Raw genomic sequence first — 12,325 nt, forward strand, 5'->3', positions numbered from 1 at the left:
CAAGGGAGGATGCACTTGCAGGTGCCACTGATAAAAATGTTACACACACCAGCCTCACATTTATGCATGACTTACTAAAATGTATTAGAGAAGAGAAAGCCTTCTGGGAGAAAGCTACAGATTGGCAGTGATTAACACGGGTTCATTAGTTTTGGCTCCTGCCACGAACTGTGCACTCACACTGTGGCTGACCCAGATGTAAACATCCGCATGCCGTCTCAGCTTCTCCTCGCTAGGCTCTAAGAGGTGCTGCCTGGACTTTACGGTGGGAGAACAGAAGCTGAGTTACCTGGCCCATCCACGATCACAGCTAATCCAGCTGGAGGGAGACCCGAGTCTGTCTCCACTGCCCATGCTCTTTATCACCCCACCAGTAGTGCTCAAAGTGTGATCTCTGGCCCATCTGCATCAGAACCCCCAAGCTTTCTGTATGTGCAAGAAATTGCTATGTTCACAAATCTAAGACTATTGGAGTATGCTCATTAGAGTAACATTAGGAAATAAACATTAATTTAGCAGAAGAAAAGTTACTGGCTTTTCTATTTTTGCAGAATGCATGAAATCACACAAAAAGCTGGGGGAAATGTTGCAGACTGCTGAAGGGAAAGGAAACCATTCTTCCAGTCGTAAGATTTGGGGCCCCAGCTGGTATGAGTTGTTTAAAAAGGAAAAAAATTAACTAGACATATGCTGTGCAAGAAGCAAATTCTATTTACAAAATATATTACTATGTAAGAATGAGCAGAAAATATGATAAACACTATCCCAAATTCTGCCATTGAATATGATCACTGTCAGTTACCAATATGGTCTACTAGACCCCTTCCCACGTGTTTATAATCAAAGAATGTTTTCGTTTTTAATGGAGTCATCTTTTTCTCCCTCTGTCACCTAGAGCCATGCTAATACTATTCCTACTTTATGCTGGGCACGTGCTAATTCCGAGTCTAGAAGACAAGCAAATAATTACTTCCCTTTAGTCTAAGCTCTTAGAATTATTCACTGGAAACCCCTAGAACAAAGATACCATTCTTTATCTTTCTGACTAGACTTCTTTTGTCAATACTGGTGAGGGAGGGCTGAGGCTAAGGGCACTTATACACTGAGCTGAAGAGCATAAATTGCTATACCTCTGAAAAGCCTGAAAATACATGCCCTTTGATTCATCAAATCTACTTTTATACACTTACCTTAAAGAATAAGATTGTAGGTGACAATGTGGCTAAGAGAACTCTGTTCGTCACTGCATTGTTTGTGCAGGATAAGTTAGGAACAGTCTAAATGTCCAATAAGTGAACACAGATAATCAGCAATAACCAAATATATGCCTATTTAGTACATGAACTTTATGTCTATGTAAATTTAGCAAAAATGTTAAGAGTGGTGGTGTATCTTTCAGATTAGGCTGTTACATGCTTTCTTGGAAACAAACATTTTACTCTCATTATAAATCCTTCAAGAAGCCTGAAAAGGAGAGAACTGAATACTGAATACTTAGTTCTCGTTCATGAAAGTGCATTGCAGTTTTTCCAGAGCCAATCTACTAGGTTCTTTTTGCATGTGTTAAAGATTTAAGTCTTTGATCAGGAAACCAGCAGGATAGTAAAGCTAGTTCGCCCCTCAATCTTTTAACATCTCTTTTCCATTACCTGTTTGTCTTGGCTGCATTTCCTGTTCATGTATTTTGTTATCTTTTGCTACAATAGAGCATATAAGGACTAGTTCTGTGTTTTGTTTTTTTATTAACTGTTTAATTTACATACAGTAAAATTCATTCTTTTGGTAACAAATGCATAGGCAGGTAGTAACCACTACCACAGTCAACATAAAAATAGTTCATTACGCTCCACAATTCTTCCCTATCTCTCTTTGTATTCAAGCCTCTCCTTCTACCTCCAATTTCCAGCAACCACTGAATTTTTTCTCTATAGAGAAAAATTCCAGAGTTTTTCTACAAATGGATCATAGAGTAGCAGCCTCTTGGTCTGATTTCTTTCCCTTAGCATGTAACATGAGATTCAACCAATTTGTATCAATAGTTTGTTCTTAATATTTTCTGTTTAGATGGACCACAGTTTATCTGTTTGCCAGTTGCTGAATATGTGCTGCTTCCCATTTAGGGACAGCTGGAAATAAAGATGCTATAAACTTTTGAGTTCAACTTTTTTGTGTACTATATATTTTTTAAAGATTTTATGTACTTAGAGATTCATTTATTTGAGAGGGACAGAGGGAAGGGGAGAAGGAAAGCAGCAGATTCTTGGCTAAACACTGAGCCAGACACAGGGCTCAATCCAGGATCCTGAGATCATGACCTGAGCTGAAATCAAGAGTCAGAGGCTCACTGAGCCACCTAGGCACCCCAGTACTATTCTTTTAAAGAAAAATTTTATAAAACATTAACAACAAAAAAACCCACCCCAATAGACTGATGTTTTCCTGAAGAAAACTGCCATTGTATGGAGCCTTTATCAATTTGTGCATTTCTTAAAACCCAATGACCTATGTATGTTACTGTATTATTTCTCAGCATATCAAAATACAGAGTCTTCAGAGCACACAGTTATCTAGTTGATGTACCATTAGCTGTCCTCTGGTATTTGTTATTCCACTTTCCATAGTAATAGAATATTTCAATGAACATTTCCCTGTTACTCTTTCTGCTGTGTCTGGCCTCATGATCAGTTTTTTTTTTTCCCCATTAAATATTTTATTTATTTGTTCATGAAAGAGACACAGAGGCAAAGACACAGGCAGAGGGAGAAGCAGCCTCCCTGCAGGGAGCCTGATGTGGGACTCGATCCTGGAACTCCAGGATCACATCTTGAGCCCAAGGCAGACGAATGCTCAACTGACTGAGCCACCCAGGCGTTCCGTGATCAGTTTCTGAGCAATGAAATGGAAATAAAAATATCCTACGGCAGCTAATAAGAAACCTCTGTCAGAGAAATGTTCTCAGTGTCCTCCAACTGGCTGGCTCACAGACTTGTGAAAGCACAGAAGTGTCATTTGGGATCATGAGGGACCAAGGCCAGGCCTGGGGAGGATGAGCTGGAACAAACGTAAGTCCAGGGACTTGGTGGGGCAAACCCACCACACTGGCACCGGACTGCTTACCCCAACTACTTCTAAGAATTCAGCGTACTCTGTTGAGGCTGATGTTTGGGGTTTCCTGTGTGACCCCATACACACTGCCACATTCAATTCAAATTATGAAGTGGCAAAACAACTCCTGTTCCTGTAACTCACTGTCGTTAAAGCACCAAGAGCCACAGCTGACAGAACAGTACCTTAATAGAAGCTCCTGCAAAGCGAGAAAGCTGCTTGATGTGCTGCCCCTGCTTGCCGATAATGGCGCCAACAGACAGGGCTGGGATAAACAGATGAACGGTCTCGGTTTCTGATTGCTGTTGGAAAGACAGGACATATATGTGTATTTGGTACAAATCGGGCTATTATCATTGGCCTAGGGAGGGGGGCATTGTCATACAGTAGGAAGATTAGATCAACAAGAGTTTGTTGCTAAGAATTTACCTGAGGTTGAGAACATCTATTCATCCCAAAAGCATTTGAATTTAAAAGGTCACTTTTCTCTACACAGTTTTCTTCAACTTTAGGATGTCCCTGATTTACAGATTTAGAAGGTAAGTCAAAATCATACAGTTTTAGATCCTTGACAAGTGAAATTCTGGGCCACACATCAACAAACACGGCTGCATCCAAGGACACCGACTCTGCACCTTATCCATGTAGCTTTTACTTCGTAAACACATACCTGATGACCTCTTCTCAAAGGGAAGAACTCTTGAAGCTCGTTACTTACAACTGAATCATATAAAAACCTTACCACCACCATGCAGTACACAACCACACCCAAGCATAGGACAGGATTAGAAGAGAACTCTATCACTTTAGTAGTAAAAAATGCCCTAAGATTCTTTCCCCTACAATTCGTTAATCCTTCCATCTCTGCCCTCCTTTTGCCTCTTAACATGCAAATTGGAAAACACTTTGAAGGCTAACTCCTAAAAGATTTTTCAAAAATGGATTTTATCTGTGTACTTCACTTCTCAACTGCCCACTTGAAGCCAACTATGTCCTTCCTCAGCCATCTCCCTTCAAATGGTCATTCTTGTAAGGCTAATGGACACATACTCAAGAGAATACAGTGACTGTGTTCCAAAAAAAGGTAAAAAGGCTAATCCAAGATTCAGTGATGTTACTGGCGAGCTACAAGTTCTAAGCAGTACATGTTCATACACTAATACTTGATTACTTTTTTTTTAGAGTAGGCTCTATGCCTACTGAGGAACCCAAACTTAAAACCCTGAGGATCAAGACCTGAGCTGAAATCAAGAGTTGGACACTTAACCGACCGACCACCCAGGCATCCCAATACTTGCTTTTTTTTTTTTTTCAATACTTGCTTTCTAATAACATTAAGAAAAACATGCTTCCAAGAATAAGTCAATTCTAAGAAATTTATTCCAAGAAATGCTTTTTAAAATATTTTTTATTTCTAAAACTTTTTAAGAGCAATTTTAGGTTCACAGCAAAATTGAGAGGCAGGTACAGATTTCCCATATATGCCAAGAAATATTTTAGGATGAGCCACTAGATGAATACATTAAGTTAGATGAATAAATACACTAACTTATAATGCATTTGGGGTTTTTTTTTTTTTTAAGTACACCTAACAACTAAGATTTATAGAGATATTAAAAGATACATTGTAGGAAGAAATGTACACATTAACTTCTTGGTCAGAAACACTTCACAGAATTCTCTCAAGACTTCTTACATCCCTATTAGGTAAGATACTATAAATTCCATTTTCAAGTACTCAGGTTGGTCCCTCAAGTATTGTAATGTGTTTCACAAAGAGCCATGAAATAGTTTCAGTCTAATTTTTAATTTACCAAACTCTCCCTAAATTGTAAAATCTCGAACAATTGTGTCAACAGTTTTGCTTTCAAGTATCCCAGGAACTAGGAAAATCTTTAGAAATATCATTTTAAGCAGTTTCTAAAAATCTCAAATGAAACAGCAGCACTGGGCTCATTATTTATTTATTTTTATTTATTTATTTATTTTATTTTATTTTTAACAGGATGTGGAAACAAATTTTGTGGTACCTAGTGTTTGTCTACCAAATGACCACCCCTCTTTACACACAACACAAAAATTACCAGGGGCATATTAGCTCCATCTTCTTGCTGTTAAGCCCAGAGTGCAAGCAGAGAGCATGGAGTAGAGTAGTACTTGGTACCAAGGGGTCTACTGGAGAGATGCCAATCAACAGCAGAAACCCATGTCTGGATGAATCAGCCGTTCCACTTGTCCCTCAACATGCACTTACCAGGTGCTGTCCCACCACAGGACACAGTACTCACACTGTTTGGTAGGAATTTTTTTTAGTAGTCTTTATAGTGTCCTTCCTCTGAAGCAAAGATTTTTTTTAAAAACTAAATTAGTAAATAGAAACACACTGGAACTGACAAAAAGGCTGGCTCGTTTTTTGTTTTTTTTTAAAGATTTTATTTACTCATGAGAACACAGAGGCAGAGCCACAGGCAGAGGGAGAAGCAGGCTCCATGCAGGGAGCCCGACGTGGGACTCGATCCCGGGTCTCCAGGATCACACTCTGGGCTGAAGGCGGTGCTAAACCGCTGAGCCACCCGGGCTGCCCTGGGCTGGTTCTTTATAGGAGAACCTTTTGTCGCCTATGTACCAGCTAAGAAATTGAAATGAAAAATAGGGAACTATTAGATAATTTTTTTTAGATAAGATAAATAGATACAACATCTGTAAATCTGAAAATGTCAAAAACTTGTCTAGGAGTTATCAAAAATCAATCAGAAAAATTTACATTGACCCAAACTGTAACCTCTATAATCCGCTAATTACGTAAAGTAACAAGCCCATAGAAGTTGGATTCTTCGAGGCAAAATGCTTAAGAAGAATGACCAAATCTAGTGGAGAAGATGTGGAAAACTAGGTTAGGACGGGCAGACCCATTTCATGGGGCAGTGGGTGGGGGTCGTGGGAGATGGAGTTAATAAACCCAAAAAAATAAATGGGAACATGCTACAAATAACACGTTCTACTTTGGTTAAGGACACAGCTTGATCTCTCCCCAGCGTCACTCATGTGCCCTCCCCTCAGCCCATTAAACGGTACTCCTCCAGCTAGACTCACCATGCATGTGCATGTGTAATTACCAATTTTCAACTAATTCAGGTAATGCTGCAATCTAACCTTTGCACAAAAAATTACGCCCTTGTACAACACTTCTATTACATAAATTCTCAGAAGTAAAACTGCTTGAGCCAAAGATTCCAAACTTCAAAATTATCAAGTTATGCAAAAACTTCTGTCCACACAGAATGGTAGGATTCCAGTCAAGTTATTCCTGGAACACATGAGTGCTACTGTTGTGTTTAACATGATGGGAGATGGGTGAGAAGCATGCTGAGGTAAAAAATTCAGGTTTAAGAAGGTAACTATGGTCAGGGAGGAGGGGTACACAGGAGCCCTGTGTGGTGAGAATTTGTGAGTTTTTCTCTGTGAGGTACATCACCTCATCTACACCTGACAGCCCATACAACTAACAGAAACTAACAACATTTCCTTTTTAAAAACGAGAAAATTGAGCCAAAGAGATTAAGTGATTGGTCATATACTGACTAGTGTTGCAGCCAGCATTCAAACCTGGATTTCTCTACCTCTTAAGCCATGTTTATTTGAAAAGGAAAAGAAAAAAAAGGACATACCCTGCTTCCAACAGGTATGGATATGCTTTATGCTTTGTAATACACAGCTGCATAAGTGATTTTTTAAAAAAGATTTATTTATTCATGAGAGACATACAGAGAGAGGCAGAGACACAGGCAGAGAGAGAAGCGGGATCCTCGCAGGGAGCCCGATGTGGGACTTGAACTCAGGACCCCGGGATTGTGCCCTAGGCCAAAGGCAGCCGCTCAACCGCTGAGCCACCCAGGTGTCCCTGCATAAGTGATTATTTTTTTTTAATTTTTATTTATTTATGATAGTCACACACAGAGAGAGAGAGGCAGAGACATAGGCAGAGGGAGAAGCAGGCTCCATGCACCGGGAGCCCGACGTGGGATTCGATCCCGAGTCACCAGGATCACGCCCTGGGCCAAAGGCAGGTGCCAAACCGCTGCGCCACCCAGGGATCCCTGCATAAGTGATTCTTAAGAAAGACTGCCGGGGGCACCTGGGTGGCTCAGTCGGTTATATGGTTAGATGTCTGCCTTCAGCTTATGTTTTGATCTCAGGGTCTTGGGATAGAGCCCAATGTGGGGCTCTCTATGCTCAGCAGGGAGTCTGGTTGCTCCTCTCTCTCCACTTCACCCACCCCACCCTCCACTGGAGCTTGCACTCTTAAAAAAAAAAAAAAAAAAAAAACCCACTAGAACTCCCTGTTGAGGAGGTACTGCTTCCAGTGGTATCACTCCTATCTACCTTGGTATGACTTCCTGAGTCAAAAGAAATTTATTTTGTGTAGTTGGCAAAAGTGTAAGCCTTTGATCATCGATGTGCAAAAAATGGCATCAGAGACAGTACATTAAAAATTCTTTATTTTGGGGGCACCTGGGTGACTCAGTTGGTAGAGTGTCCAATTCAATCTCAGGTCTTGATCTCAGAGTTGTGAGTTCGAGTCCCATGCTGGGCCTAGAGGCTACTTTAAAAAAAAAAATCCTGATTTTGAAGAAAAGGGCTAACTAAAGGTTAAAAATGATGTAAAGGAAAGGCACAAAATAAGTAAGTCATGGAAATGTAATGTATAGCTTGATAACTATAGTTAATACTATACTGCATATCTGAAGGTTGCTAAAAGAGGTCTTAAAAATTTTTATCACAAAGAAAAAAAACCTATGGTAACAATGTTGATTTATTGTGGTGATCATTTTGCTATATATATATGTATCACATCATCATGTTGTACCCCTAAAACCAATGTTATGTGTCAACTATACCTCAAAAAAAACTTACAAAACCTATAAAAAATAGTTTAATTGAATCCCACACACCCCCAAAAAATGATGCTCCAACAGAACAAGGGTCCAAAATCAACAGGTTTGTCTCATCTGAACACACCTATTTTATTATGCCTATTTAAAGTACTGTATCACTTAGGAGTCTCAATGTTTGTTTCAATGTTTGTTTCCACTGTGAGAATAAAATAACCACCTCACAGAGAAGTTGTGAAGAAAAAAGGGATGCCTGGGTGGCTCAGCGGTTGAGCATCTGCCTTCAGCTCAGAGCTGATCCCAAGGTCCTGAGGCCAAGTCTTGTATCAGGTTCCCCACGGGGGGCCTGCTTCTCCCTCTGCCTCTCTCTGTGTCTTTCATGAATAAATAAATAAAAAATCTTTAAAAAGAAAAAAAATTCACCATTCCTTATCTTTGCCTGACAGTTACTTTGGTTTATCTCAAGGTGCTACTTTCAAGATCTGCACCAAAGTCTGGTTTCCCCCTTTTTTTCACTAATTTCTGTAACACTGCAACCAAATCTCTAAACATAAACCTCGTGCCCCTATACAAATACTTCTAAGATTTTATATAACAGAAATGCTAGATCAGAGTATTAACATTTCAAATTGACAGATATTCCTAAATTTTCATACAAATAAATTTATCTTATGGTCTACGGATATACTATAGAAAGGGGGAAATTTTAAAAAATTTTTAAAAGGGGGAAATCATTTTATATTGAACCATGCCTTTCACACTTATGAAAAAGAAAGCAACATAGGATTCGAGGCTCCATGTCAAGTTTTCTATACATGAAAATCATCTGAACTGTGCTCTCCTAAGTCTCATCCTTGATCTGTAACCCACATGTTCCCTCCTATTTCCTGTAAGAGTCAACCTCAAATTCAACTCCAGGAAATATTACTGATGAAAATCACTGAATGCTGTTTCTTCAGCACATGTATGAACAGCTGTAGTACTTTCCTTACAACGCGGTGTCCTTGGTGTTTCCCAGGATGTCGTAACACACCACAGGTCTTAATACAACTGTTGGCTACACGAAGCCTCCCTCATGTCTCTATAAGTGCTCTTAGAACAAATAACACCAGCAGAGGGTTTGGTTTGCCGTGCCAGTCAACTCTGGACTGAGGTGTGCGATAAGGGCCTGTCCTGCACAGCTTGGCCGAGTCTCTTCTGTTCCTATCACCAGTGAAGAACACCAAACGAGTAACATTAGTTGACGTACCGTGACTCACAGCCTGCCACCGTGCTCTGCCATGACCATGTTCCATCTATTCCAGGGGACACTTTAAGGTCTTTCTTTTTTAACAACTGAATTGATGCTAACATTGACCATAAATTGTTCTCAATGTTAATGTTAATCTATTTTGTCATTCTGGTCTGTGTGGTAAAACTGATAAATTAATTAATTAATTAATCTTCTGGATAATACACTTTTGTTTTTGGCCTGACAGTGATAAAGACCTTTTTAATGATCAGAATAAACCTAATGTGTAACTCGCCCAGATCTGTCCCATTGCATTTTGCCATGACTGTGTGATTATTTGTTTTCTGGGCCTTGTTCCAGAAAGGTTTTAGGCTGCTTAGAAAATACACATAATCTAGAAGTAAAACAAAGGAAGCAAAGAAATAAGAGCATAGGGAACGGAATATAAAAGATGAAGCCAGGAATGTTGTTCTTATATACATTTGGCTTTAAGCTTCCTAGCAGCTAATTTAAAAAAAGAAAATCAGCTGCATAATTGAGTGTGCCTGGAAGAGAAAAACTATCCATTTGCTTAGTAAAAAAAAAAAAAAAAAAACCAAAAAAACCACACACACTTCTCCCTGTCTTCGGAGGACCAATGTTAACAGGCATCATCCTTGGAACAAAAGCCAAGAAGCTTTGCAAGCACAGCGTGGGCATGTGTCTTAGCCTAGAAGATACTGAGACAACTCCGCCAGGAGAAAAGCTCAAACCTATTTTGTCACCTCAAAAGCTGAACAAAAGCAAAATAATCTTTCTGACACAGTGATGAAAGGCCATCAACACTTTTTTTTCATTGATTTTTAGGGGTAGGAATGGAATAAAAGTTAACACATCCACTATGAAGATTAAGAACAAATGTATAGGTTGTGTGAGGCTTTGGAAAAGGAGTGGTGGTCAGTAGAGAAGGGCCAAAGGACCAAATCTTAACAGAAAGAAGCTGTAAAAATATGAAAGGATCCGTTTACAGACAGAAAAATGTTCTCTGCTGGGATGAAAACAGGCACAATGGCCTACAAATATAAAAAGCAGTGTTAGAAAGAAGTGAACTAAACATACCAAGAGGTGGTGCTCCACACGGATGGGCAGGGATGTGTACTCCTGGCAACAGGGTCTTAAAATAAAAGTTAACTCATCAAATGTCGAGGCGTGACGAAGACATTTCTGACCACCCAATTCCCTCCACGCCAATTTCATATCCACTGAGCATGCACTTTTAAAGGAATTTTTCCTCTGGGAATATAAGGCACCTCACATAATTATCCTATTTGACTAATGGCTCTGTGGCACAAATTACTGTTGTATAGAGTTCTGCATACTATGCCATGCTTCCAGGATTTGTATATGCAGATAATTTTATTTTTACTTAACAAAACTAAGAAGCCAGAACAATGGGTTACGATCAAGCTTTAAAAAACTCGTCAGCATTACCCTTGTTACAATTCTTTGCATTTAAGCTAATGTTCACTGCATTACCCTTTACCTTTCTTCCTAAACCTTCAGAGGTGAAGGACAGTCACATGACCCAAGCTGCTTCCCAGTGGATTTCTGCCAGATGCCTATTGGCAAAACTTCCTTTGGACTTCTTGGCAGACTCTATGTTATAGCTTGAAATAACATAAGAACAAAGCTGCTCAACTGAAAGTTTGCATAAGTGGTGAAGTCTGCCAATGAGTAATTCCTAATCATCTATCATGAGGAGATACAAGAATGAGCAAACAGTAAGGTTAAGTGTATTTACTTTGTGGGGAACAGAATCTAAGACATCACAAAGGCACGGAGACTCGCCTGCCAGCCAACAAGACCAGCCTTCAGGAACCTGGAAGGATGCCAGTATTTCCCTTTGGTTTGTACAACAGATACTCCTGGGGGTTTTTGTTTTGTTTTGTTTGTTTTGTTTTAATGGATTTGGGTCTGTAACCGAAATTAGGTTTACTCAACTCCATGACCTCAACAGAGTATTTAAGTCTTAAAAAAAAAAAAAAAAAAAGGCACAAAAAGTTTCTCCCCATAGTTAAGTAACCAAGGCCTCCTAGAGGTAATAAGTGTATACAGTAAGTTATTTACTCAATTTTTTTTACTGACAAAAGAGCTGTACCTATAGTAAGAAATCCTAAAAAGTAAGGCTAAGAGAACTGATCTAAAAATCCCTTTCAACTCATAATTTTGTTTCTTAAAGAGCACCCTGAACTAGCTAAAACCTAAGAAGATGTTCACCTTTCTTGCCTCTTCGAGAAACAGAAAGTTAGCAATTTTAAGATCATGCTATTGTTCTGGAGACTTCTGGGAAGATTCCAAAGACACTATCACAATTACGAAGACAACAGCACTTGAGCTAACTTCTGCCAACCCAAACGCCAGGAAATAACATTCAGCTACGGATGCTCTTCTGTGCTATGCCAAGTTCAGCTCTTGCTTTGTTCAGGAGCTGCCAATTGCCTCTTCCCTACTGTTCAAGCATTTTTGAAAGGAGCATTTCTTGTCATTTCTAAACTCAAAGTTTGCCAATTAAGTACTGCATGAGCCAGCTGCTAGGCAGGAACTAGAGACTTTTTGTCTGTTGGAAGAACGAACTCTGGCTCTATTAGAAAAAAATCCACCTGGCAGGTTCCAGTTAGAATATATTGTGGGGGGCGAGGGTGGTGGTGGTGGTAAGCAAAGTTCTGGAATGGAACAGAAGAGATTTATCCAAAGTCAAGGTGCATCAATTCTCCTTTCATGTTACAAAGCAGCAGTGAGAAAACATGAGTAGAAAAATGAAACAACTCTAAAAGAAAGAGGAAACAATACATAAAGAGAGAGTCTTTGAAACATTGAGTCATCAAAACCTCCTTCTTACCAGGCAATATACACTGAAAGTAAAAGAGATCGACTACTAACCTACAGGCCATCAAGGATAAAGAGTCCATCTTAATAAGTAGCTGACTTCCCTGGGAGAGCTTCTAAGGACCAGCAAGCTTCAAACGGCAGCTGTAGAAGCCAGGCTGCTCCCGGACATCCTCACGTGCCAAGAGCAAATACCTGCCAACCTATACTCCTCTAACCCAGTTTTTACATG

General features: G+C 39.6%; 1 protein-coding gene across 2 annotated transcripts in view; it reads right to left on the reverse strand.

Moving 5' to 3' along the window:
• The window catches only part of IGF2BP3 (insulin like growth factor 2 mRNA binding protein 3), a 147,610-nt gene that overhangs the window by 4,010 nt on the left and 131,275 nt on the right, over positions 1-12,325 (reverse strand). For both annotated transcript variants that reach the window (XM_055314536.1, XM_055314537.1), the window contains one exon: positions 3,291-3,407. In XM_055314536.1, coding sequence (XP_055170511.1) covers positions 3,291-3,407 — 117 coding nt within the window. The remainder of the gene's footprint in view (positions 1-3,290; positions 3,408-12,325) is intronic.

This window comes from Nyctereutes procyonoides, unplaced genomic scaffold, assembly GCF_905146905.1.
Source record: "Nyctereutes procyonoides isolate TBG_1078 unplaced genomic scaffold, NYPRO_anot_genome, whole genome shotgun sequence".
Classification (NCBI taxonomy): Eukaryota; Metazoa; Chordata; class Mammalia; order Carnivora; family Canidae; genus Nyctereutes; species Nyctereutes procyonoides.